The sequence below is a fragment of the Schistocerca gregaria genome, chromosome 1, assembly GCF_023897955.1.
Source record: "Schistocerca gregaria isolate iqSchGreg1 chromosome 1, iqSchGreg1.2, whole genome shotgun sequence".
NCBI lineage: Eukaryota > Metazoa > Arthropoda > Insecta > Orthoptera > Acrididae > Schistocerca > Schistocerca gregaria.
In genome coordinates this window covers 1197614818-1197639408 of record NC_064920.1, presented here as the reverse complement: position 1 = coordinate 1197639408, position 24591 = coordinate 1197614818, and the positions used below count along the sequence as shown (strand labels likewise).

General features: G+C 45.0%; 1 protein-coding gene across 1 annotated transcript in view; it reads right to left on the bottom strand.

Annotated features, from left to right (window-relative positions):
* LOC126284709 (5'-nucleotidase-like) overlaps positions 1-24591 on the bottom strand; it is a 95042-nt gene that overhangs the window by 12910 nt on the left and 57541 nt on the right. Inside the window, exon 8 of the mRNA XM_049983843.1 lies at positions 24050-24280. Coding sequence (XP_049839800.1) covers positions 24050-24280 — 231 coding nt within the window. The remainder of the gene's footprint in view (positions 1-24049; positions 24281-24591) is intronic.

Sequence of the window (24591 nt, the reverse complement as noted above, 5' to 3'; positions counted from 1 at the left end):
TGCTTCACACCACGGTGACTATCAAGCATTTCTGCACAAAGACTTGCACAGCTATGTACACATAATGCTGCATACTGACTCAGGCAGATCACCCTTACAGCCGCCATACCCTGGTCCTAACCCACTGTTGTGTAGAGAGGATCACATGATAGAAATTCTATGAAATTGCACAGCCTTGAAAGTCTCTGGTCGAATGTGTCAAAGTGTCTTGGATTTTACCCTAAATTGTCCCACAAACCTCACCCACACCTCTACCCACAACCAATCCAGTTTCATCTTTGCCATAACCTTGTAAGTTCAATGTTTATCATGTTACCCTTCACTAAATTTTATTGTATGTGTTTATTGATGAATAAAAGTTAATTCAGTACATTTAAAGGATATGTACCATAATTTATGTGGCTTTCTTACCTCACCTTTTTAGAACCCAGAGCTACCTGGCATTTTCAGTTGCAAGGAGAGTAGCAATGGATAACAGAATAGTTTTCAGATTTCATGACAAATGGCTCTGGGTACATTAACAAGTAGTCGATATCCATTTCACATTTTGGCTTTCCTCAAACTGATGCTGAATGGCCTTGTATATCTGTGGGATGCAAGTTTTGTTTGCACAGACCACAATTTTCTGAGGGTGGAGTTGGACATGGAAGGTTGGAGGAGGATCACCTACCCTCCCTAGACTTCTTCTGGGTATGCCCCTGAGTAGCTTTTCATTCATTCACACATTATGTTCCATAAATCTCATACAAAAGAGAGCAGTCTGGGATGTGTAACATGTCAAATTATACATTAATAGGTAGAGCGAGCCACTGCCTGCCTGCTTCTGGAAAGTACACTAGCAACAAATAGTAACTAGAGATAACCCACTCACTTTGATAATTATGGGAATTATTTTTAATCTACATTATCATGTTTATGTATATGAGTAGAAAAATAGCTACATCAAATAAAAAGCCATTGCTCCTCCTCTTATGTTACTCAGCTACTGATTTGATCTATTACTTCAAATAAAGTAACACGCAGATCACTATCAGCTGTCTAAGTACTGGAAAAGTCAGTATCTGTTTAAAACAAACATTAGAGTTACACAGAATTTACATCCCTGAGACCAAATATTCTGATGAATTATAGGAGTGACTAATGAGCTAATTCTTTTATTTTGATTTTGAATATCTGTTCATTTTCAAGTTTCTCCCTGGTTTCTGTTATAAACTTTTGCACCAGAGTATAAAACAATTATGAACCTAGGTAGGGATGCATAATGTGCACATATCAACAAAAGTTTTGCATTACTCGGATATGTCATGCAGACATGTTTCTACTGTGACTGTTCCTGTAGCAATTGGAGGTTCACCCCTGATGCTAGTTGTAAATAGACACAAAGTTACCATGAGTGCTACCACATTAAAATGGAGTACAGAATTTGAGCTGAATGTAATGCACCAGTAGGGTTGCACTAGAAACATCTGTGGCACAGCAGAGTAAATGTCCATCATGTCATGAAGGACACAAATGATAAGGTCTGCATCATCATGTTTGTCAACCAATGATGTTGTTCATTGTGTGCACTGAAGTGAAACTGATGTGCTGCAGACATGGAATCAGTTCCAGGTGACAGGTAGTGTTGAGACTTACTCCACAGAGACCATCACATAAATGTTGCAAAACCTAAACTGGCACTTGAAGATTGACACTAACTGCCTGTGAAAGCTATTAACTGAAAAATTTAGAGATACTCTTCACCTCTCGAAGAGTCATTCCAATAGGGACCATGAGGACAGGGTTTGACTAACTACAGCAAGCACTACCATGCACTTCACAGTGTTCTGCAGATTATGAATACAGATGCAGCTGAACCCTCTGGTAGGTAAGAGCACTGTCAGTGAATAATGTGTGAGTGTTACAGATCACTTTTGATAAATGGTTTATATATGTTGAGAACATTAGAGGTCCTACCACATTTCCTTGTGTCACACCCACTGTTGCTTTCAGTATTGTTGAAAATTTGCCATCCAGTATAACATGTTGTTGTTGTTTTTGTTATTGTTGTTGTTGTCTTCAGTCCTGAGACTGATTTGATGCAGCTCGCCATGCTACTCTATCTTGTGCGAGATTCTTCATCTCCCAGTACCTGCTGCAACCTACATCCTTCTGAATCTGCTAGGTGTATTCATCTCTTGGTCTCCCTCTACGATTTTTATTCTCCACGCTCCCCTCTGATACTGAACTGGTAACCCCTTGATGCCTCAGAATATGTCCTACCAAGCGATCCCTTCTTCTGGTCAAGTTGTATCACAAATTTCTCTTCTCCCCAATTCTATTCAATAACACCTCACTAGTTATTTGATCTACCCATCTAATCTTCAGCATTCTTCTGTAGCACCACATTTCGAAAGCTTCTATTCTCTTCTTATCTAAACTATCTATCGTCCACGTTTCACTTCCATACATGGCTACACTCCATACAAATACTTTCAGAAATGACTTACTGACACTTAAATCTATACTCAATATTAACAAATTTATCTTCTTCAGAAACCCTTTCCTTATCATTGCCAGTCTACATTTTGTATCCTCTCTACTTCGACCACATCTTCAGTTATTTTGCTCCCCAAATAGCAAACCTCATCAACTACTTTAAGTGTCTCATTTCCTAATCTAATTCCCTCAACCTCATCTGATTTAATTCAAGTACATTCCATTATCAGCATTTTGCATTTGCTGATGTTCATCTTGTATCCTCCTTTCAACACACTGTCCATTTCGTTCAGCTGCTCTTCCACGTCCTTTGCTGTCTCTGACAGAATTACAATGTCTTCAGCGAACCTCAAAGTTTTTATTTTTTCTCCGTGGATTTTAATTCCTACTCTGCATTTTCCCTTTGTTTCCTTTGCTGCTTGCACAATATACAGATTGAATAACATAACAGTATAACATACAGTGGTCTATTAGCCAAATACTGATGCAGTTAATGACAGATCTGCAAAGAGATTCCTTATGACCACATACTGGCTAATCATCAGTGATGTGGTAGAGTGCCGAAATTCTTGTGGAAATCTAGGAAGATGAAATCTATCTATCCACCTGCATCTGCCACTTGCAAGATGTCATGAATTAATAGAGATAGAGTTGTTTTTCACACAAGTAGTTCTTCCTGAATTCAGTTTTTCTGCTTATAGACTGGAGGTCTAAAATATTTCTTTTACATGTGAGCTGTATAACCAGTTATTCTAGTCAGTTGTCGGATAATGGATTCAGTATTGCTTTTCAAGACTTTTTGTCCTTACCATCATATGTTTGCATAGTTTTCCTAATCAATACTGGGCAGATTAGAATCAACACTTTCTATTATTATATGCTCAAGATATTTCTCTGCTATTAGGTTTACGCTACCTTTGAATGCCTTTGTGATTGTTGTGATAATCTGACAACTGGTAGAAAGATCCCAGTATTAGTCCACTGACCCATGCTACTTGTGTGCATGTTAGTTTTCAGTTGGCTCCATGTCTGACCACACTAGACCTAATGCTTCTGCCTGTTGCTCTAGACACTTCTCTTGTAGAATCTAACATGTCTTCCCAATAAACATTCTATATCTTCTCAAATATTTCCCTATTTCTATGTCAGGTTTCAACGAACTTTCATTCCTAATATTATGTGAGCCAGCTGCTGTTTAAGAGACATGTGAGCTCTGAGAGCTTAGTGTGAACACTCTGGCTGTTGTTGTTGTTGTTGTTGTTGTTGTTGTTGTTGTGGTGGTGGTCTTCAGTCCTGAGACTGGTTTGATGCAGCTCTACATGCTACTCTATCCTGTGCAAGCCTCTTCATCTCCCAGTACCCACTGCAACCTACATCCTTCTGAACCTGCATAGTGTAGTCATCTCTTGGTCTCCCTCTACGATTTTTACCCTCCACGCTGCCCTCCAATACTAAACTGGTGATCCCTTGATTCCTCAGAACATGTCCTACCAACCGATCTCTTCTTGTTGTAAAGTTGTGCCACAAACTTCTCTTCTCACCAATCCTATTCAGTACTTACTCATTAGTTATGTGACCTACCCATCTAATCTTCAGCATTCTTCTGTAGCACCACATTTCGAAAGCTTCTATTCTCTTCTTGTCCAAACTATTTATCGTCCATGTTTCACTTCCATACATGGCTATACTCCATACAAATACTTTCAGAAATGTCTTCCTGACACTTAAATCTATACTCGATGTTAACAAATTTGTCTTCTTCAGAAACGCTTTCCTTGCCATTGCCAGTCTACAATTTATATCCTTTCTACTTCGACCATCATCAGTTATTTTGCTCCCCAAATAGCAAAACTGTTTTACTACTTTAAGTGTCTCATTTCCTAATCTAATTCCCTCAGCATCACCAGACTTAATTTGACAACATTCCATTATCCTCGTTTTGCTTTTGTTGATGTTCATCTTATATCTTCCTTTCAAGACACTATCCATTCAGTTCAACTGCTCTTGCAAGTCCTTTGTTGTCTCTGACAGAATTACAATGTCATCGGCGAACCTCAAAATTTTTATTTCTTCTCCATGGATTTTAATACCTACTCCGAATTTTTCTTTTGTTTCCTTCACTGCTTGCTCAATATACAGATTGAATAGCATCGGGGAGAGGCTACAACCCTGTCTCACTCCCTTCCCAATCACTGCTTTCGTGTCGACTCTTATAACTGCCATCTGGTTTTTGTACAAATTGTAAATATATTTTCGCTCCATGTATTTTACCACTCCCACCTTCAGAATTTGGATTCTACTAGTTTTTCCATTCGTCTGTAAAGAATTCGCGTTAGTATTTTGCAGCTATGACTTATTAAACTGATTGTTCGGTAATTTTCACATCTGTCAGCAACTGCTTTCTTTGGGATGGGAATTATTATATTCTTCCACCTTTCTGCTTTCCCTTCTTTACTTAGAACTGGGTTTCCATCTGAGCTCTTGATGTTCATACAAGTGGTTCTCTTATCTCCAAAGGTCTCTTTAATTTTCCTGTAGGCAGTATCTATCTTACCCCTAGTGAGATAAGCATCTACATCCTTACATTTGTCCTCTAGCCATCCCTGCTTAGCCATTTTGCACTTCCTGTCGATCTCATTTTTGAGACGTCTGTATTCCTTTTTGCCTGCTTCATTTACTGCATTTTTATATTTTCTCCTTTCATCAATTAAATTCAATATTTCTTCTGTTATCCAAGGATTTCTACTAGCCCTCGTCTTTTTACCTACTTGATCCTCTGCTGCCTTCACTACTTCATCCCTCAAAGCTACCCATTCTTCTTCTACTGTATTTCTTTCCCCCATTCCTGTCAATTACTCCCTTATGCTCTCCCTGAAACTCTGTGCAATCTCTGGTTCTTTTAGTTTATCCATGTCCCATCTCCTCAAATTCTCACCTTTTTGCAGTTCCTTCAGTTTTAATCTACAGGCCAATAGACTGTGGTCAGAGTCCACATCTGCCCCTGGAAATGTCTTACAATTTAAAACCTGGTTCCTAAATCTCTATCTGAAACCTTTCAGTATCTCCAGGCTTCTTCCATGTATACAGCTTCTTTTATGATTCTTTAACGAAGTGTTACCTGTGATTAAGTTGGGCTCTGTGCAAAATTCTACCAGGCGGCTTCCTCTTTCATTTCTTAGCCCCAGTCCATATTCACCTACTGTGTTTCCTTCTCTCCCTTTTCCTACTACCGAATTCCAGTCACCCATGACTATTAAATTTTCGTCTCCCTTCACTATCTGAATAATTTCTTTGATTTGATCATACATTTCATCAATTTCTTCATCATCTGCAGAGCTAGTTGGCATATAAACTTGTACTACTGTAGTAGGTGTGGGCTTCGTATCTACACTCCTGGAAATGGAAAAAAGAACACATTGACACCGGTGTGTCAGACCCACCATACTTGCTCCGGACACTGCGAGAGGGCTGTACAAGCAATGATCACACGCACGGCACAGCGGACACACCAGGAACCGCGGTGTTGGCCGTCGAATGGCGCTAGCTGCGCAGCATTTGTGCACCGCCGCCGTCAGTGTCAGCCAGTTTGCCGTGGCATACGGAGCTCCATCGCAGTCTTTAACACTGGTAGCATGCCGCGACAGCGTGGACGTGAACCGTATGTGCAGTTGACGGACTTTGAGCGAGGGCGTATAGTGGGCATGCGGAAGGCCGGGTGGACGTACCGCCGAATTGCTCAACACCTGGGGCGTGAGGTCTCCACAGTACATCGATGTTGTCGCCAGTGGTCGGCGGAAGGTGCACGTGCCCGTCGACCTGGGACCGGACCGCAGCGATGCACGGATGGATGCACGCCAAGACCGTAGGATCCTACGCAGTGCCGTAGGGGACCGCACCGCCACTTCCCAGCAAATTAGGGACACTGTTGCTCCTGGGGTATCGGCGAGGACCATTCGCAACCGTCTCCATGAAGCTGGGCTACGGTCCCGCACACTGTTAGGCCATCTTCCGCTCACGCCCCAACATCGTGCAGCCCGCCTCCAGTGGTGTCGCGACAGGCGTGAATGGAGGGACGAATGGAGACGTGTCGTCTTCAGCGATGAGAGTCGCTTCTGCCTTGGTGCCAATTATGGTCGTTTGCGTGTTTGGCGCCGTGCAGGTGAGCGCCACAATCAGGACTGCATACGACCGAGTCACACAGGGCCAACACCCGGCATCATGGTGTGGGGAGCGATCTCCTACACTGGTCGTACACCTCTGGTGATTGTCGAGGGGACACTGAATAGTGCACGGTACATCCAAACCGTCATCGAACCCATCGTTCTACCATTCCTAGACCGGCAAGGGAACTTGCTGTTCCAACAGGACAATGCACGTCCGCATGTATCCCGTGCCACCCAACGTGCTCTAGAAGGTGTAAGTCAACTACCCTGGCCAGCAAGATCTCCGGATCTGTCCCTCATTGAGCATGTTTGGGACTGGATGAAGCGTCGTCTCACGCGGTCTGCACGTCCAGCACGAACGCTGGTCCAACTGAGGCGCCAGATGGAAATGGCATGGCAAGCCGTTCCACAGGACTACATCCACCATCTCTACGATCGTCTCCATGGGAGAATAGCCGCCTGCATTGCTGCGAAAGGTGGATATACACTGTACTAGTGCCGACATTGTGCATGCTCTGTTGCCTGTGTCTATGTGCCTGTGGTTCTGTCAGTGTGATCATGTGATGTATCTGACCCCAGGAATGTCTCAATAAAGTTTCCCCTTCCTGGGACAATGAATTCACGGTGTTCTTATTTCAATTTCCAGGAGTGTATCTTGGCCACAATAATGCGTTCAGTATGCTGTTTGTAGTAGCTTACCTATTCATTATTAAACCTACTCCTGCATTACCCCTATTTGATTTTGTGTTTATAACCCTGTAGTCACCTGACCAGAAGTCTTGTTCCTCCTGCCACCGAACTTCACTAATTCCCACTACATCTAACTGTAACCTATCCATTTCCCTTTTTAAATTTTCTAACCTACCTGACCGATTAAGGGATCTGACATTCCACGCTCCGATCCATAGAATGCCAGTTTTCTTTCTCCTGATAACGACATCCTCTTGAGTAGTCTCCGCCTGGAGATCCGAATGGGGGACTATTTTACCTCGGGAATATTTTACCCAAGAGGACGCCATTATCATTTAATCATACAGTAAAGCTGCATGCCCTCAGGAAAAATTACGGCCGTAGTTTCCCCTTGCTTTCAGCCGTTCGCAGTACCAGCACATCAAGTCCGTTTTGGTTATTGTTACAAGGCCAGATCAGTCAATCATCCAGACTGTTGCCCCTGCAACTACTGAAAAGGCCGCTGCCCCTCTTCAGGAAGCACACCTCTCAACAGATACCCCTCCGTTGTGGTTGAACCTACAGTACGGCTATCTGTATCGCTGAGGCACGCAAGCCTCCCCACCAAAGGCAAGGTCCATGGTTCATGGGGGGGCTCTGGCTGTTAATAACTAATATTTTGTGATTCTTATGCTCCACATTTGCTATGGGCAACTTTAAAGTTCTCCACTCTGTAACTACATCAAGGTATATATCTACAGCTGAGCTCATGACAGAACCAATTATGCCTTTGGTTTAAATGCTCCACTGCCCGCAGATCCAAGGACCCTAATGTGTCTTCAGAATGATGCTGTAAATTGACACCTGTGTAAGATCTTACAAGTGAAGCTAGGTGTCTTCAACACATTCATCAATCTCTGGAAAGAACTTTGAAGGGCCTCAGAACTCAGGGAACAACCATCATTGATGCCAACATGAGTGAATATCTAGAGCTGACTGCAACTTGTGCTGTCAGTTGCTCCCTGTGTGGCTCCTCCCGGGATACACAGCAAGTGCACATTTGGAACATGCAAACTGATTACTACCAACAAACCCTTCACTCTGCTCTGTGAGTGCCTTGACCACAACAGAAGAGAGGCTGCAACATGAGCAAGAAGGAAAGCCCCACTGGCCCTGTCTCATTATCAGTGGGAGGCTCTACAGGGTAGCTTTTCAGCCATTATCCACATGCAATCTGGTGTGTGGGATGTCTGTGCAGATGTCATACGGATAGTGACGAACAGAGGTTCCAGCTGGGAGAAGGATGGGAATGGGTTTGTGACATTCCAGAAAGCAGCTGGTGTCTTTTATATAGGGCGAGAGGCTCTGTGTGATGTGTTGGAGATTGTGATGTAACAGGGCAGACACAATTTCAGTGAGAGCTCTGAAGCTAGCTATTATGTTATGGCCAGGATGGTTGTATTTGCGTGTTTTCAAAAGTAAGTAGAAGATGAGGGTGAATGTTTCAGAACGGGTAAGGAATTACATAGAAAGAGTGGTGAGTCCTTATGAGGGGCCTAGGGTTTTCAAGATTTTCTGCATCTCAATGTGGATCGAAGGAATGGAGTTGTCAGGAACAGTTTTTTATGCTGAGACATTGAAGAGTTGTGAAAGACCCTCTGTCACTTACTTCTCATGGTAAAGTATCACAGTGGTGGGGCCTTTTTCCACAGGGGAGGATGATAATAGAGTGGTCTGTCTTCAGTACAGGGACCGCTTAGGATTTGGTTTGAGTAAAGTTCAAGGTTTTTGTGATGTTTCTGAGGGAGGCTGTGAGGCAATGCTGGAAGTTAAGAATTCTTGGAATGTCCAGATAGGGTGGATCTGGATAAGAAAAGGGGGACATTTGGAATTGGACTTGGAACTGATTTAGGCAGCATTTGAAGTTCACTCTGTTGGTTGTAGGTTGGGGTTGAATGTTGAAGTGGTATTTCCAATTATCATTTGAAGTGAATGGGAAGAGGTCTTTGACTAGTGTAGTGTGACTGAATGTGGGGTGGCACTGAAGAAAATAACAGATGTCTCAGGTTTGGAGAGGGATCTTCATGAGAAGTTAAGGACTGAAGAGGGCTGGGATTGTTAGAAGTTGAAGTTTTATACTGGGTATGGTTGTGTATTGCTACTGCTGGTGCTGGTGGTGGTGATGGTGATGTGGATGGTAGTTGTGGGAGAGGGATATGACTTTTGAGATATCTGAAATTTGGTTAGCAGGCTATGATGCTTACTTAGCTAATGTGAGTAATTTTGTTCAGACTTATGGTTGGCTTCAAGAAGAATTACATTGCGAATGCAGTTGTTGGGATTGGTGGTTGGCAGATGTAGTCTGTTGGTCACGGACAAGGAGGATACAAACTATGGACTGAACATTCTGGAATCTGAGGACTGGTAGAAAGAGGGGTGCAACCAGAGTTGGGAAAATTTAATGTGAGGCCTGCAGGAGCAGCACTTATTGTTAAGCAGGATGAGGATAAGTATGTGGTATTGTTATTTGGCTAAAGCAAGAGCATGTTTGCTGTAGGAATACAGGTAATGACCTACTCGGCTGGAAAGTATTACTGAATGGAGGATCAGTCCAAACATGTGGAGACATTCATCTCATAATGGGAATTAAAATATTAAACTTTCTTGCCATTCTAAATAGATGTATCGATTGATCAGTAGGAGGTGTGACATCCCCCCCTCCCCCCCTCCCCCAGGCATGAGTATACTCTTATATTCATTGAGGCATGGAACTAAACAGGCTCTCAATTTCATCTTGAGAAATTTTTTGCAATGGTTGTAACACCTCCTGTGTCATTTCATGAAGACTGCTGGTAGGAGGCTGGTATGGAAGTATACAGCTTAGCTTTGCACACCAGATGAGCTCGATGGGTGGTGTTGCTGAACACCACAGAATGCCACTCAATATCCTAGTTGGTCCTGGCTCTAAATTATGTGGGCTTTGTTGTTTGTGACATAGTGTAGCAGTCAGTGACATATTACAGCTCAAAATCTCAATCAGGCTTCCAGTAATCTGTTCTAGAAGGTTTGTAGTGACACTCTGTATCTAACATCTGCCAAGATTTCTGTTTCCACCACCTGTCTCTTCTTCAGAGCCAGTAGCACAATCCTAAAATTTTGTCATGTTGTAGTTCTTCTGGAAGACCTTGTGCCTACTCTTTTTGCCACAATGTTTTCCTGATACCACCTCAACACCACTCATTCTGTAGTCATTATGCTACAGCCAAATGTCTGTGCCATCTTTAGGAGTTTCTCTCATGTCCCTCATGAAAGGAGGGATCTTCCTCAAAGTTTGAGTGTGCTGTGTTGCAATATCCACCTGAAAAGTTCCAGTAATGTTAGGCACATGAATGTTCTTCATTTGTAGAAACGGCTTCTCTCTGTACCAAAAATAAGTTTGCATAAGGATGAAATTCTAATCGTCGTGTGTGTATTTGTGGGGGGGACTGTGTGTGAGGGGGGGGGGGGGGGGGATGGAGAGAAGGAGAAGGAGAGAGAGGGAGGGGCAGAAGCGGGGAGGGAGGCGGAAGGGCGGGAGGGGGGGGAGAGAGAGAGAGAGAGAGAGAGAGAGAGAGAGAGAGAGAGAGAGAGAGAGAGAGAGGAGGCTCTGGTTGAAATGGAAGTGTTCCTCCAGGAATATTAAGATTTTGTACTGATATGAGCTTGTGGCACCAATGAGGTCGACACCAGTATCAATCTGAGTATCGTCTTTGAACTAAGCTAAACATTATCTTTGTGCAGTTCTGCCATCCAGTTCTTTGTAAGCCTTGCTTTTGTAAAGAGGTGAATAAATGAACTCCTGATAATAAGGTGTTGTTTGGAGTAACTGACCCGAGGATCCACCTCACTGGTGACCCCGAGTTGTAACATCTTCCGTTTTTGCCATTTTACTGTGTCCGCGGCCTCCGTGCCAGCTATTTTTGCGTGTATTACATCAACACAACATTCAAACAATGGCTTCGACCCTATGCCTAATGCTGGATTTTGTGATCGACATGCACCATGTTGCGGGTGATGTACACCCACCAGGATTGCAATGCGATGCCTCTCACTCGACGATTATGCCGATTTTGCCAGACCTTTTCGAGCCTGCAACAATAAGTGAGGTTAGCAGTGTGCATGACTCTGGCTATCAGATGCCTTTGCTCCCACCACATCTGCCCTCCCTCATCAACAGTGCAGTTACCTCTTACGGATCTCCGTGCAGTGCGGGACCAATGCCAATTTCTGCAAATGCTTCGTTGGACAACCTACCACCACCAGGACAATGATTTGCCACGCTGCAATCCATGCAGTACCACGCGGATTCCTGCCACATGGCCGCAACTGCTTCGTTCACAGGTCAACCTCCTCAGCATCCGACCACGTCCGCACCGGCCTCGGTTCAGCATCAGCACGTGCCTTCCTGCTTCAATACCTCGGCCTGCAACAGGAACAATACCTTGCTATCTGTGCCTGACCTCCACTTCTGTCCCACTACTACACCTCAGTGTTTTGTGCCATGACAATCACCTTATCTGCACACCGTTTTGAGAGGAGTGACTATGAACAGTGAACATTCACACATTCCATGCCACGTTCAACATCATTTCCCACACTGTGCTTCTGGACAGCCTGTACCTCCGTAGCCTCCCTGCAACACAGGTGGCTCCGGCTTTGATTGTACATCGAGCACGCATTTTCAAACTTTGAACTTTTTCTCACCTGTCGCCCCCACGCCAGCTTTAGTCGAGCTTCCGCTACCATTCTCGGCACATCTTGGTGCCTCATCTGCATCGGTCTTCCACGACACGTCAATCCGAACACACCTGCAATGTGCTGAACTTCCACAACAGCAGTCGACACATTATGGTGACTCACCCGTGTCGGCCTTCTGTGTCGCAACAGATCGCGCTCAACCACAATGCGTCTCCTTCACGCTGCCACCCGACCAGACATTGTCGCTATATAACCTGGAGACACACTCTCCTGGAATACTGCAGCAACAGCAGCTCATTTCAGGCAGTGCCCCAACGAATTCAACTCAACCTGTTCTTCCGAAAATTCTAGAACACTTCCCGATGCTGCTGCCGTTCAATCCCGACAGGACAACAACCTGGTTCAAAATTGTGGACGAAGTGTTCGAGCATTTCAAACTCGATGAATCAACCAGATTTCTGTGCCTCATCACCCACTTGCACGATCAGGAGGACTCGATTGCTGACCTGTCGATGCCCCGGACTCAGCTACCCGGTACAATCTAGCCAAAAAGACAGTTCTATGTCAGCTTGCGAGCTCAACTGAGACAGCAATACGGCAAGTGCTCCACGTCGAGCAACTAGGCAATGACAAACCTTCCCAACTCTGGAGACAGCTATGGGCCCTGGTCAGCGATGATCTACTCTCTCACACAGCTCTCCTCGCCATCTGGTCAGATAAACTACCTCCTCACATCAGCTTTGCTCTGGCTCAGAGGTCTCCCGAACCTGTCGAGCAACAAATGACAATTGCTGACAAACTACATGATGCATCACTGCTCTATTTCGCCAGCCACTGCCTACCTGGCAAATCTCAGGTTCAGGCTCCTCGTCCTGCTGCTGGGGCCACACTGTACCGACTGATCCGCTCGCTCCGGAAAGCCCTCGGTCACGCCCCCTCCTGCAACCGAACCTGCTGCGGCCACAGAACCTCGCCAACTGCCTCTGGCAACTAACTTTCCGCAGGAAATGCAACTGCATTACCCATACTGTTACTTCCACACACGGTTTGGTGAGGAGGCACGGAACTGCGGACCACCCTGCTGCTTCCCAAATGCCAATCACAGGTAGGTCTCGGTGCCGCCTCCTCCTGTGCACAATATGACAGGCACCCCCCCACCCCTCCCCCCACCCCCACCCCCACCTCGGTGCTCCATTCTGTCTGGGAACAATCAGATAATTATGTATGACTTTATATTAAAGACATTTTGTCGGGATACTTTTTCCTAGTGGACAGAGGCGCCGCTACTGCCTACGTCCTTAGTGTTGTTGAACATCCGCCCTCATCATACTTCACTGCAAGCTGTGAATTCGACTAAACTACAATGCTCGGTTTCAACCTCACATGTCGTCTCGCTCTCCACAAACTGCAAACTCGAGTGGACTTTTTTAGTGTGCAATATTGAGGAACCTATACTAGGCATTGACTTCTTGCGACACCACAAACTTTCACCGGACCTAGTGTGAAACACTGTGTTTCATCACCCGTCCAAAACTCACTTCCCCTGTGCTCCGTCAAGCAAACCCCCCCCCGTGACACGCGGGTCCAGGCTCATCTCATCCGTACATGCTCGTCTCTGTCAACGACGTTACAAGAAGCAATGTACAAGTGCCTTGTCAAGCTTGAAAATGTTGCTCGCCTACGCAAGGAAAGCTTTGAGCTCTTCCTCCGGCTCCACAAAACTCAGCCCCAGCTCTCTGACACAGCAAAGGAATTACAGACACTGCAGCAAAGACAAAGCAAGGTCAGTAAGTGCACCGAATCTGGTTGTAGTCCCAGAAATCGAGCCTCCGTGTGCTTACCACCCACTACCCCTCGCAAATGTGCTATCAAGTCTACCATAACGTGTACTGACAGTTCCACAGGACCACACCCCCCTAACACAGCAGCATTTGGCACTCGGCCAGACACGAGTGCGCATGCATGACGAGCATCACATGTTCCCGAACTGATAGCTCCTACCCCTTTCCTCGCAGTCAGCACCTCAAACTGTGCAACTTCGGCTCCTGTGCGCTGCTGTGCAACCGCCACTCACAACACAAACAGTGCACTCGCGCCTACTGCTTTGCCCACGATCGTGCTGCCACAGGCCGCGCCCTTGGACAATGGACTCACTAACGGTTCATGAGCTCACCCAACCACGGTGCCACTGCTTCGGGCCGGTGGCCATCTTGTCATGTTGACTCTTGGGACACTTCGCCGCCTCAGCTGCTGTTGGATCCACCGAACACCACGACCACGCCTCGCCTGCCCCACCCGCCACACATTGTAAACAAACCTCGTACCATGGCGCCAGCAACATTTCCGTCGTCACCAAAGGCACGGTTAACAAGTTTCGCCTCACCCCAGGCCCTCCGATCTCCAGTAAACCGCATTGACTTTGTCCCGAGCGCCTCCCCAACCTTAAAAAGTAGATTTCTGAACTTCTAAGCTCTGGCATCATTGAACCCTCTGCCGGTAGCTGGTCTACGCCCATTCATATGACACCCAACAAAGATGGGTTCTGGTGGCACATGTGACGAGACTACCGTCGACTAAACGCATGAGCAATTATGGATACCTACCCCGTACCCAACATTGCCGACTTTACCAGTTCCCTCACAGGTGCAACCACGTTCTTGGTCATTGATTGCAAACGGGCCTACCACCAGATCCCCATAGCACCCGCAGACATCGTGAAGACGGCAATCACCACCCAATCGGGTTATTTCAGTTTAGATTCATGCCCTTCGGTCTGAAAAACGCAACCCAGACCTGGCAACACTTCATCAACAATGTGCTATTCGACCTAAAATTCTGTGTTCAGCTCCTCCGTCGAGGACAACATTCGACATGTGCAAACTGTTATGAACACTCTCGCGGCAGCAGGCATCGAGACCAAACAGGACAAATTGCAGCTACATCGACCCGCTGTCACTTTTCTTGGTTTTTGGGTTTCTGCCGACGGCATTTCACTGCCCCCTGAGGAAGTACAAACAATACTAAACCTACCCAGACCTGCGTCACTCATAGAGCTCCGGCACTTTCTGAGGATCGTTAATTGTTATCGCCGACATCTACCTCGGGCTGTGGAGATTCAGGCTCCACTGACGGACGCCTTGGCAGGCACCCACACTTCTGGATCTCGGACCATTCCATGGACCCCTGCTACGACTGACTCTATCACCGACCTCAAAAGTCTACTTGCTGAGGCCTGCACCATCGCGCATCCTCATCCCAATGCACAGCTTTTCATCACCACAGATGCGAGGGATACTGCCATCAGCGCTGTCCTTAGCCAGACAATCTGGACTTCATACCTCAGTTCACCATCAACGTCAGACACATAAACGGTGCTGACAATATAGTTGCTGATTTCCTTTCACGAGCTGTTCCTTCGCTGTTAGGCCTCTCTCAACAGCCTAACCTCCAACCCACCGACGAGGACACACAAGACCTGATTTCAGACTCTACCTCTTCACTACACTTCATCCGCACCACCTTTCCTGGCATTTCTGGTGAGATCTGGTGCAACGACAGTATGGGCACATTACGCCCCCTCATCCCAACTGTGCTCCGTCGAGCTGTCTTCTATGCACTGCATAATTTAGCCCACGCCAGTGTTCGTGCGTCTGCCCACCTCATTGTGAAGCGCTTTGTGTGGAGAAATGTCAACAAGGACTGCCAGCAATGGGCACACTCCTGAGTCACGTGCCAACGCTGCAAAGTACACAAGCACACTTCAAACCCCCCCCCCCCCCCCCCTCGGAGCCTTTTCAATCCCTACTGGACGTTTCCAGCATATTCATATTGACATTGTCGGCCCTCTCCCCTCCTCTAACAGCTTTCGTTATGTGCTCTCATCTATCGACTGAACAACTCGCTGGGTCAAAGTTGTCCCCCTCCCCAATATTACAGCCGGGTTGCTCGAGCTTTCGTTGAGTCATGGGTATCGCGTTTCGGATGTCCAGCTATCATCACGACTGACCAGGGCAGACAATTTGAATCAGCCCTTTCAATGAGATTTGTAACATCTGGGGCATCCAGCGCATCCATACTACAGCATATCACCTGCTAAGTAACAGGCTAGTTGAGCGCTAGCACCACACTTTCAAGGCGGCTCTTTGATGTCACAACTCTGTATGGACAGAGGCTCTTCCCCTTGTGCTACTCGGCATTCGTGCGATCTACAAGGAAGACCTCAAGAGCACAATAGCTGAGTTCGTATACAGCCAGAACATTTTTCTCCCTGGCGAACTTGTGAGCCCTTCCGCTTCTCTCCCTCAGTCTGAATTACCTTCCTTTGTGGACCACTTCAGATGCCACTTCATCAACCTCCACATCCCTCTGCCTGCCAGCCACTCCCACCCTAAGGTTCACGTCCCGAAATCTCTGGACAATTGCGAATATGTCATGCTCCAAGATGACTTTGTCAGTGCTCCCCTCTAACCTCCATATACTGGCCCATACCAAGTTCTCCGGCGCTCAGCCAACACCTATGACATCCAGATAAAAGATTCAGCTGTCACAGTCTCTATCAACAGACTTAAGCCTGCTCATGTCGAGCCTTCTTCTACCTCCCTCGAGGCCAGGACCACGCCACTCACTGTCGTGGCTCACGACGCTCTGACCACTCCCTCCAGGTCGGACTTACACACTCAATCGAGTGACCTCCAGCTCCACTTGTCGAGCTCTCCTCCAACCTCGCTCCCTACTCCGGTCTCACGCACTCTGCTGAGTGAGCCCGTGCTCCCCATTTCGAGCTTACCTACGATCATGCCCTTCGCCAGTCCCTTCGACCTCTCCTCCTTCGCTTGCCTTGCCCTGTCGAGGTTTCTCATGCCCCCCCATCTTGAACGTGCCCTCGCTCGAGGTGTTTGTGCCTGTTCCCTCGGACATAATCCACGACACCTCCATAATACTACGCGATGATACACTGTTCGTCGCGTGTTTCCCTTCATCTGGTGCTCATGACGCAATCTCCACCATTCCCTGCCACCTGGTGAAATGTGCCTAATGTCGACTTGGACACGCTTCATGTGTTTGCCACGCCCACAGGAGACATCACGTCATTGCTCTGTTCCTCCCGCAAACTGTCAGCCTACCTGTTGCCCCTCAAGCAGCACACCCAGTACGAGTCCCAGTGCACTTCAACAACTTCCTTCATGACATCTACCCCCTCAGCTCCTCGACGACGCTGGCGAGCTGACCGTGGTCCAGTTCCCGCGGACCACCACTGTCAACCCCTCCCCCCTCCCCCCGACCTCTCAAGAGTACTCCGTACTGTGGGGAGGGGGGGGGGGGGGGCTATGTGGCACCAATGAGGTCGACACCAGTATCAATCTGAGTATCGTCTTTGAACTATGGCTAAACATTATCTTTGTGCAGTTCTGCCATCCAGTTCTTTGTAAGCCTTGCTTGTGTAAAGAGGTGGATAAATGAAATCCTGATAATTAGGTGTTTGGAGGAACTGACCCAAGCATCCACCTCAAGCTTATATCTAGTACTCTCAGTACAGGCAAAAGCTATTTGTACAGATTGAGGATGATGTGTAGACATGATAGCTATTGCATGTATCCAACATTACTGTAACTTTTCAGGTGGAGACAACACAGTATATACACTGCCTGACAAAAGTAGTGAAGCACCCAGAAAGAGAGGAGGAAATTAAATGAAACTTAATGGGTTGAGAGGGTATGTGATCTTGCTTCAGTCTTTACAAAATCAAGTCAATTTTCCAAAGTCCTTGTCAATATTAGCCCATGTGTCAGTATGATGTTACACTCCCCTGTGGCCTGGATGCTTGCAATGTTTTATTTGGGAAGGATGTCATAAAGGCATTGTATCCTTTCCTGAGGCAAGCTGACCAACTGTTGTAACTGGTCCACGATAACGTGGATACTGGGGGTGGGACAGAGTTGATGTCCGAGCTGGACCAACACATGTTCTAATGAGGACATATGTGGGGATCTCACTGGCCGTGGGAGTACCTCAACATTACACAGACAGTTCAAGGAAAAAATGGGCCATATGTGGATGAGCATTGTTCTGTTGAAAAATGGCACCCTGATTCTGTCATTTGAATATTGACACATTGAGGATACAGGTTGTCCATGACATACCATTATACCATCAGAGCTACCTCAATCAATACCAACCTGAAGTTCTGCCCAATGGCTCCCACAGTGTGATGCCAAGAGCAACACTGCTTTATGCCTCCAAAACATTAGAGGAGGAACTCAATGAGATGTCACTCATCAGTAGTCCATACTTCCCAGTCACAGAACAATTCCAAATGTAGATGTCTATGTTGTGGTGTTAATGGCAGCCTATGCATGGGATGTTAATTTCCTTGTCTGGTTGCTGCTAGTTACTGAACAATGATGCACTGCCTTCACATTCCCATACAGTCCACTATGGGCCACTATCACATCAAAATCCCCCAAAAATCTGGATATTACATGATTTGACTAGCTGGCCAAATAGAGGCCGACAATCAGATCTGTTTCAAATTTTGTCAGATTCTGAAAAGGCTCAAAAAGTAAGGTGACTTTATATTTTTATAAAAAAATATTTATTTATTCAGCAATATCCATATTGTCCCCTTCAAAGTATTACTCTTCTGTTACAATGCACTTGTGCCAACACTTCTTCCAATCTTCGAAGCACTTCTCATAACCACTCTTTGGTACAGTCTTGAGTACTTCCAGTGAGCAGTTTTTATTTCCTCAATCATTGAAAATCTTCATCCTTGCATAGGTCTCATCAGTTTTGCGAGCAGGAAAAAGTTGCAGGGGGCCAAATCCAGTGAATATGGTGGCTGAGGCATGATTGTCATATTGTTTTTGGCCAAAAAATCTCTCACAACAATGATGAATGAGCAGGTGCATTGCCATAATGCAAAAGCCTTGAACTGTTTTTCCACAGTTCCAGATGTTTTCTGCTTATTGTGTGTCGCAAATGGTACATAATGTCAAGGTAATACTCCCTATTGACTGTACAACCTTGAGACAAAAATTCATGATGCTCTACACCACAGTAATTGAAAAAAAAAAACAGTGAACAAAACTTTGACATTTGATCGAACTTGGCGTGCTTTTCCAGTCTTGGCTCTCCAGGATGCTTCCATTGGGATGATTTGGCTTTGCTTTTGACATCATAACCATAAACCCATGTTTTGTCACCAGTTATGACCCTTGTGAGCAAATTGGGATCATCATTGATGTCATTCAAGAGCTCCTGAGCAATGCTCATGTGAAAGTTCTTCTGCTCAAAATTGAGAAGTTTTGGAATAAACTTTGCTGACACACATCTAATGCCCAAAACATATGAAAAAATTGCTTGACACAAGCCACCTAATTTGTCAACATCCTCAGCACCTTCTCTTATGGTAATTCAATGATTTTCTTAAACAATTTCCTTCAGAGCATTGAGTTTATCATCTGTTGTTGAAGTGTTAGGGTGTCCAGAGTGAGGTTTGTCATTGGTATCTTCTTGTCAATCTTGAAGAGCTTGTACCACTCATAAACATTTTTTTTGTTAGAGCAGACTCACCATATGTCACTGTCAACATTTCAAGTGTTTTGGAGCACTTGATTCAATTTCACACACAAAATTTGATGCAAATTCTTTGTAATAATCGAAAATTGCTGAGCACACTAAAAAATGATTAGATTAGATTAGATTAGATTAATACTTGTTCCATAGATCATGAATACGACACTTCATAATGATGTGGAACGTCTCAGGTTAATAAAAGATGTCTGTACAAGATATTACATTACACAAAATACTGCATGGCACTAATGTTTAAGTTAGTTTGGGGGTATTCCTGAATTGAAGAAGATGTTCTTTACACAAAACACTATTGAAAAAGTTTAGAGAACTAGCATTTGTGACAGACTGCAGAATGATCCTACTGCCATCAACTCACCACAAAGACAAGATAAAACAAATTAGGGCTCATGCTCCATCTGTGAGTAGTACAGGAAAGGGAATGAGTAGCAGTAGTGCAAGATGCCCTCTGCCATGCACTGTATGGTGGTTTGTGGAGTATGTACATACATGTAGAAGATCTAAATAAAACAGAAAGAAACTTCCACATGGGAAAAATATATTAAAAATAAAGATTCCAAGACTTACCAAGCGGGAAAGCGCCGGCAGACAGGCACATGAACAAAACACACAAACACACACACAGAATTACAAGCTTTCGCAACTGGCAGTTGCTTCGTCAGGAAGGAAGGAAGGAGAGGGAAAAATGAAAGGGTGTGGGTTTTAAGGGAGAGGGTAAGGAGTCATTCCAATCCCGGGAGCGGAAAGACTTCCCTTAGGGGAAAAAAAGGACAGGTGTACACTCGCACACACACACACACATATCCATCCGCACATACACAGACACAAGCAGACATATGGATATGTGTGTGTGTGTGTGCGAGTGTACACCTGTCCTTTTTTTCCCCTAAGGGAAGTCTTTCCGCTCCCGGGATTGGAATGACTCCTTACCCTCTCCCTTAAAACCCACACCCTTTCATTTTTCCCTCTCCTTCCTTCCTTCCTGACGAAGCAACTGCCAGTTGCGAAAGCTTGTAATTCTGTGTGTGTGTTTGTGTGTTTTGTTCATGTGCCTGTCTGCCGGCGCTTTCCCGCTTGGTAAGTCTTGGAATCTTTATTTTTAATACATGTAGAAGATCTGTTTGACAAAACTTAAGGCACAAATTGTAAGTATAGCTGGAAGGAAATAATATGAGAGACACAACAGGAGAGAATAGTTCCTCTGGAATTCTATCTAAAGAGTGGTGCAACATTTATTGAACAGGAATAAAAAGATATATTTAAAATGAAAGAGTTAATAGTTGCTGATGTCTGCCTGTGCAGCTGTGTCAAGGAAAAAGTACTGACAGCACAATTTTTTCTGTCTTCTCTGATATTTTTCCAGGTATTGTGTGCCACAGAGATTTTTGCTTCCAGGAACATATTTTTTTCATTTCTTATATTCTTACTCCTTATCTCCATTTTCTCAATTTTCAACTAAAGCCAAGCCCCACTCACACATTATCCCTTCATTGCCCCTCAGCAGTGCTGCAACTTGACTGGGGTGAGTTGAGTCCTGTGGAGAGGATTCATTGAGAAGGACAATGAGGGGGAGAAGTCATTTGGGAGAGGTGTGGGAGGCAGATCAAAGAAAGAGAGAGATTGTACTGTGAATGTAGGGATTAATGGAGTTAAGTGGGAGGCTTGGGGACAGATGAGAGTGGGGCAGGGGCTACAGCTCACACCTTGCTGGTAGATGGCCCAATTTTCAGCTTTTCTGCACATCCCCTCTGCATAATAATGAGAAAACCATAAGATTTATTCGCTTTCTGTGCACATAGCTGTGACTTAACACCAGATGACAGTAACTGCTCTTTTGCAGTCTGCACTGTTGCCCTGCTTTGAGATGATACAGTGTAATTTATCAAGCTGTCAATGTTTGTCTGTAAGTGTGCTAGTATGATCTGTAAATAAATGTGTTAGGTGGCAGCGGTAAACAAGAAATGCATCAGAAACAGGCAAGTGAGATAGTTTTGAATGTTTATAACTTTTTTATGATGTGAATTTGAAAGTGTGACTCATATTGTTGGCATTTTTGAAGACATAAGAACTGACAGAAGATTCATATGATTTCAGTGAGAAAAATATATAATGAATTGTAAACAAAAAGAAATATTAGAAAAATAGATATAGCTTGCAACTGTTCTGATAATGGTGTCAGCAGATGATCTACATCTACATCTACATCCATACTCCGTAAGCCACCTGACGGTGTGTGGCGGAGGGTACCCTGAGTACCTCTATCGGTTCTCCCTTTTATTCCAGTCTCGTATTGTACGTGGAAAGAAGGATTGTCGGTATGCTTCTGTGTGGGCTCTAATCTCTCTGATTTTATCCTCATGGTCTCTTCGCGAGATATACGTAGGAGGGAGCAATATACTGCTTGACTCTTCAGTGAAGGTATGTTCTCGAAACTTTAACAAAAGCCTGTACCGAGCTACTGAGCGTCTCTCCTGCAGAGTCTTCCACTGGAGTTTATCTATCATCTCCGTAACGCTTTCGCAATTACTAAATGATCCTGTAACAAAGCGCGCTGCTCTCCGTTGGATCTTCTCTATCTCTTCTATCAACCCTACCTACTTGAGAAAAATCGTAATTAAAGTCTTCAGTAAAGTTGCATCAGCCAGTCTATCTCTCTTGTCAGGCACAGAGAGATGAGTCTCATGCTATATCTGTGCAGCATCTGATGGAACATCATCAAAGTACAAAGGATGATTTTTGCTAACAAGAAAATGGTCTAATGACAAACTGACCAAAATCACTTACAACTTTTGTTTTTTTCTTTGTCCACAGCCCCAAGGTGTGGCAACTTGAATGGTACCTTTCTCTCTCTTTGCTACCACCTACAAGTAAACCTCATTCCCTTCATGCTTCACTGTTGCTAACTGTCTATGCAAGGCCACTTTTCCATAAGTATGTATCGTAGTGGAAACTGAGGCCAGAAGAATGCCAGAATTGAAGGATGTATTTTAAGAATATCTATGTAATTCATAGGACTAAACTATTAGAGCTATTAGTGATATGAGAGAATAAAATGTTTTTACATGTAATATACACTACTGGCCATTAAAATTGCTGCACCAAGAAGAAATCCAGATGATAAACAGGTATTCATTGGACAAATATATTATACTAGAACTGACATGTGATTACATTTTCATGCAATTTGGGTGCATAGATCCTGAGAAATCAGTACCCAGAACAACCACCTCTGGCTGTAATAACGGCCTTGATACGCCTGGGCATAGAGTCATGCACAGCCACCATTGACCAGACATTTTCAATTGGTAAGAGATCTGGAGAATGTGCTGGCCAGTGCAGCAGTCAAACATTTTTCTGTATCCAGAAAGGCCTGTACAGGACCTGTAACATGCAGTTGTGCATTATCTTGCTGAAATGTAGGGTTTCACAGGGACCGAATGAAGGGTAGAGCCACGGGTCGTAACACATCTGAAATGTAATGTCCACTGTTCAAAGTGCCGCCAATGCGAACAAGAGATGACCGAGATGTGTAACCAATGGCACCCCATACCATCACGCCAGGTGATACGCCAGTATGGAGATGGCGAATACACACTTCCAACATGTGTTCACCGCGATGTCGCCAAACATGGATGCGACCACCATGATGCTCTAAACAGAATCTGGATTCATCCAAAAAAATGACGTTTTGCCATTCATGCACCCAGGTTCATCGTTGAGTACACCATTGCAGGTGCTCCTGTCTGTGATGCAGCGTCAAGGGTAACTGCCGCAGCCACGGTCTCCGAGCTGATAGTCCATGCTGCTGCAAACGTCATCTAACTATTTGTGCAGATGGTTGTTGTCTTTCAAACATCCCCATCTGGTGGCTCAGGGATCGAGACGTTTCTGCCCGATCCATTACAGCCATGCGGATAAGATACCTGTCATCTCGACTGCTAGTGACATGAGGCCATTGGGATCCAGCATGACGTTCCGTATTACCTGCCTGAACCCACCGATTCCATATTCTGCTAACAGTCATTGGATCTTGACCAATCGACCAATGCGAGCAGCAATCACGATAAGCTACAATCAGACCTTTATCAAAGTCGGAAACGTGATGGTATGCATTCCTCCTCCTTACACGAGGCATCACAACAACGTTCCACCAGGCAACGCTGGTCAACTGCTGTTTGTGTATGAGAAATTGGTTGGAAACTTTCTTCATGTCAGCACATTGTAGGTGTCGCCACTGGCGCCAACCTTGTGTGAATGCTCTGAAAAGCTAATCATTTGCATATCACAACATCTTCTTCCTGTCGGTTAAATTTTGCGTCTGTAGCACATCATCTTCATGGTGTAGCAATTTTAATGGCCAGTAGTGTACAAACACACATGGAATTTATAATAATCAGTAAGTTGCATACCTGTTAAAGAAACATTTGTGAACAGTGTCCATGTCGGAAAAACAGAAAATATTACCGGGATCTCTTCCGTTGTTGAAACTGCTGACATCACTGCATCAGCCACCAAGTTGCCCAGCAAACATTCTCCCAGCTGGCATACATTGTCAGCTCCAGTCAGTGGGACAGATGTTTTGGCAACTGGTGTCTGCATACCTTCCAGGAGGGTGACTGTTTGGTCATAGAATGAGCCACCTGAAACATATTAAATTATATATACTAAGGTAATGGAAGTTATGGGATAGTGATGAGCACATACGTATACAGATAGTGGTAGTATTGCATACTTAAATACGAAAGGGCAGAACATTGGTGGAGCTGCGATTTGTACTCAGGTGATTCATGTGTAAGGTTTCAGGCATGATTATGGCCAGACTATGGGAATTATATATCTATAAAATGGAAAGAAACGTCCACATGGGGAAAATATATTAAAAACAAAGATTCCAAGACTTATCAAGCGGGAAAGCGCCGGTAGACAGGCACAATAAAATAGCACACAAACA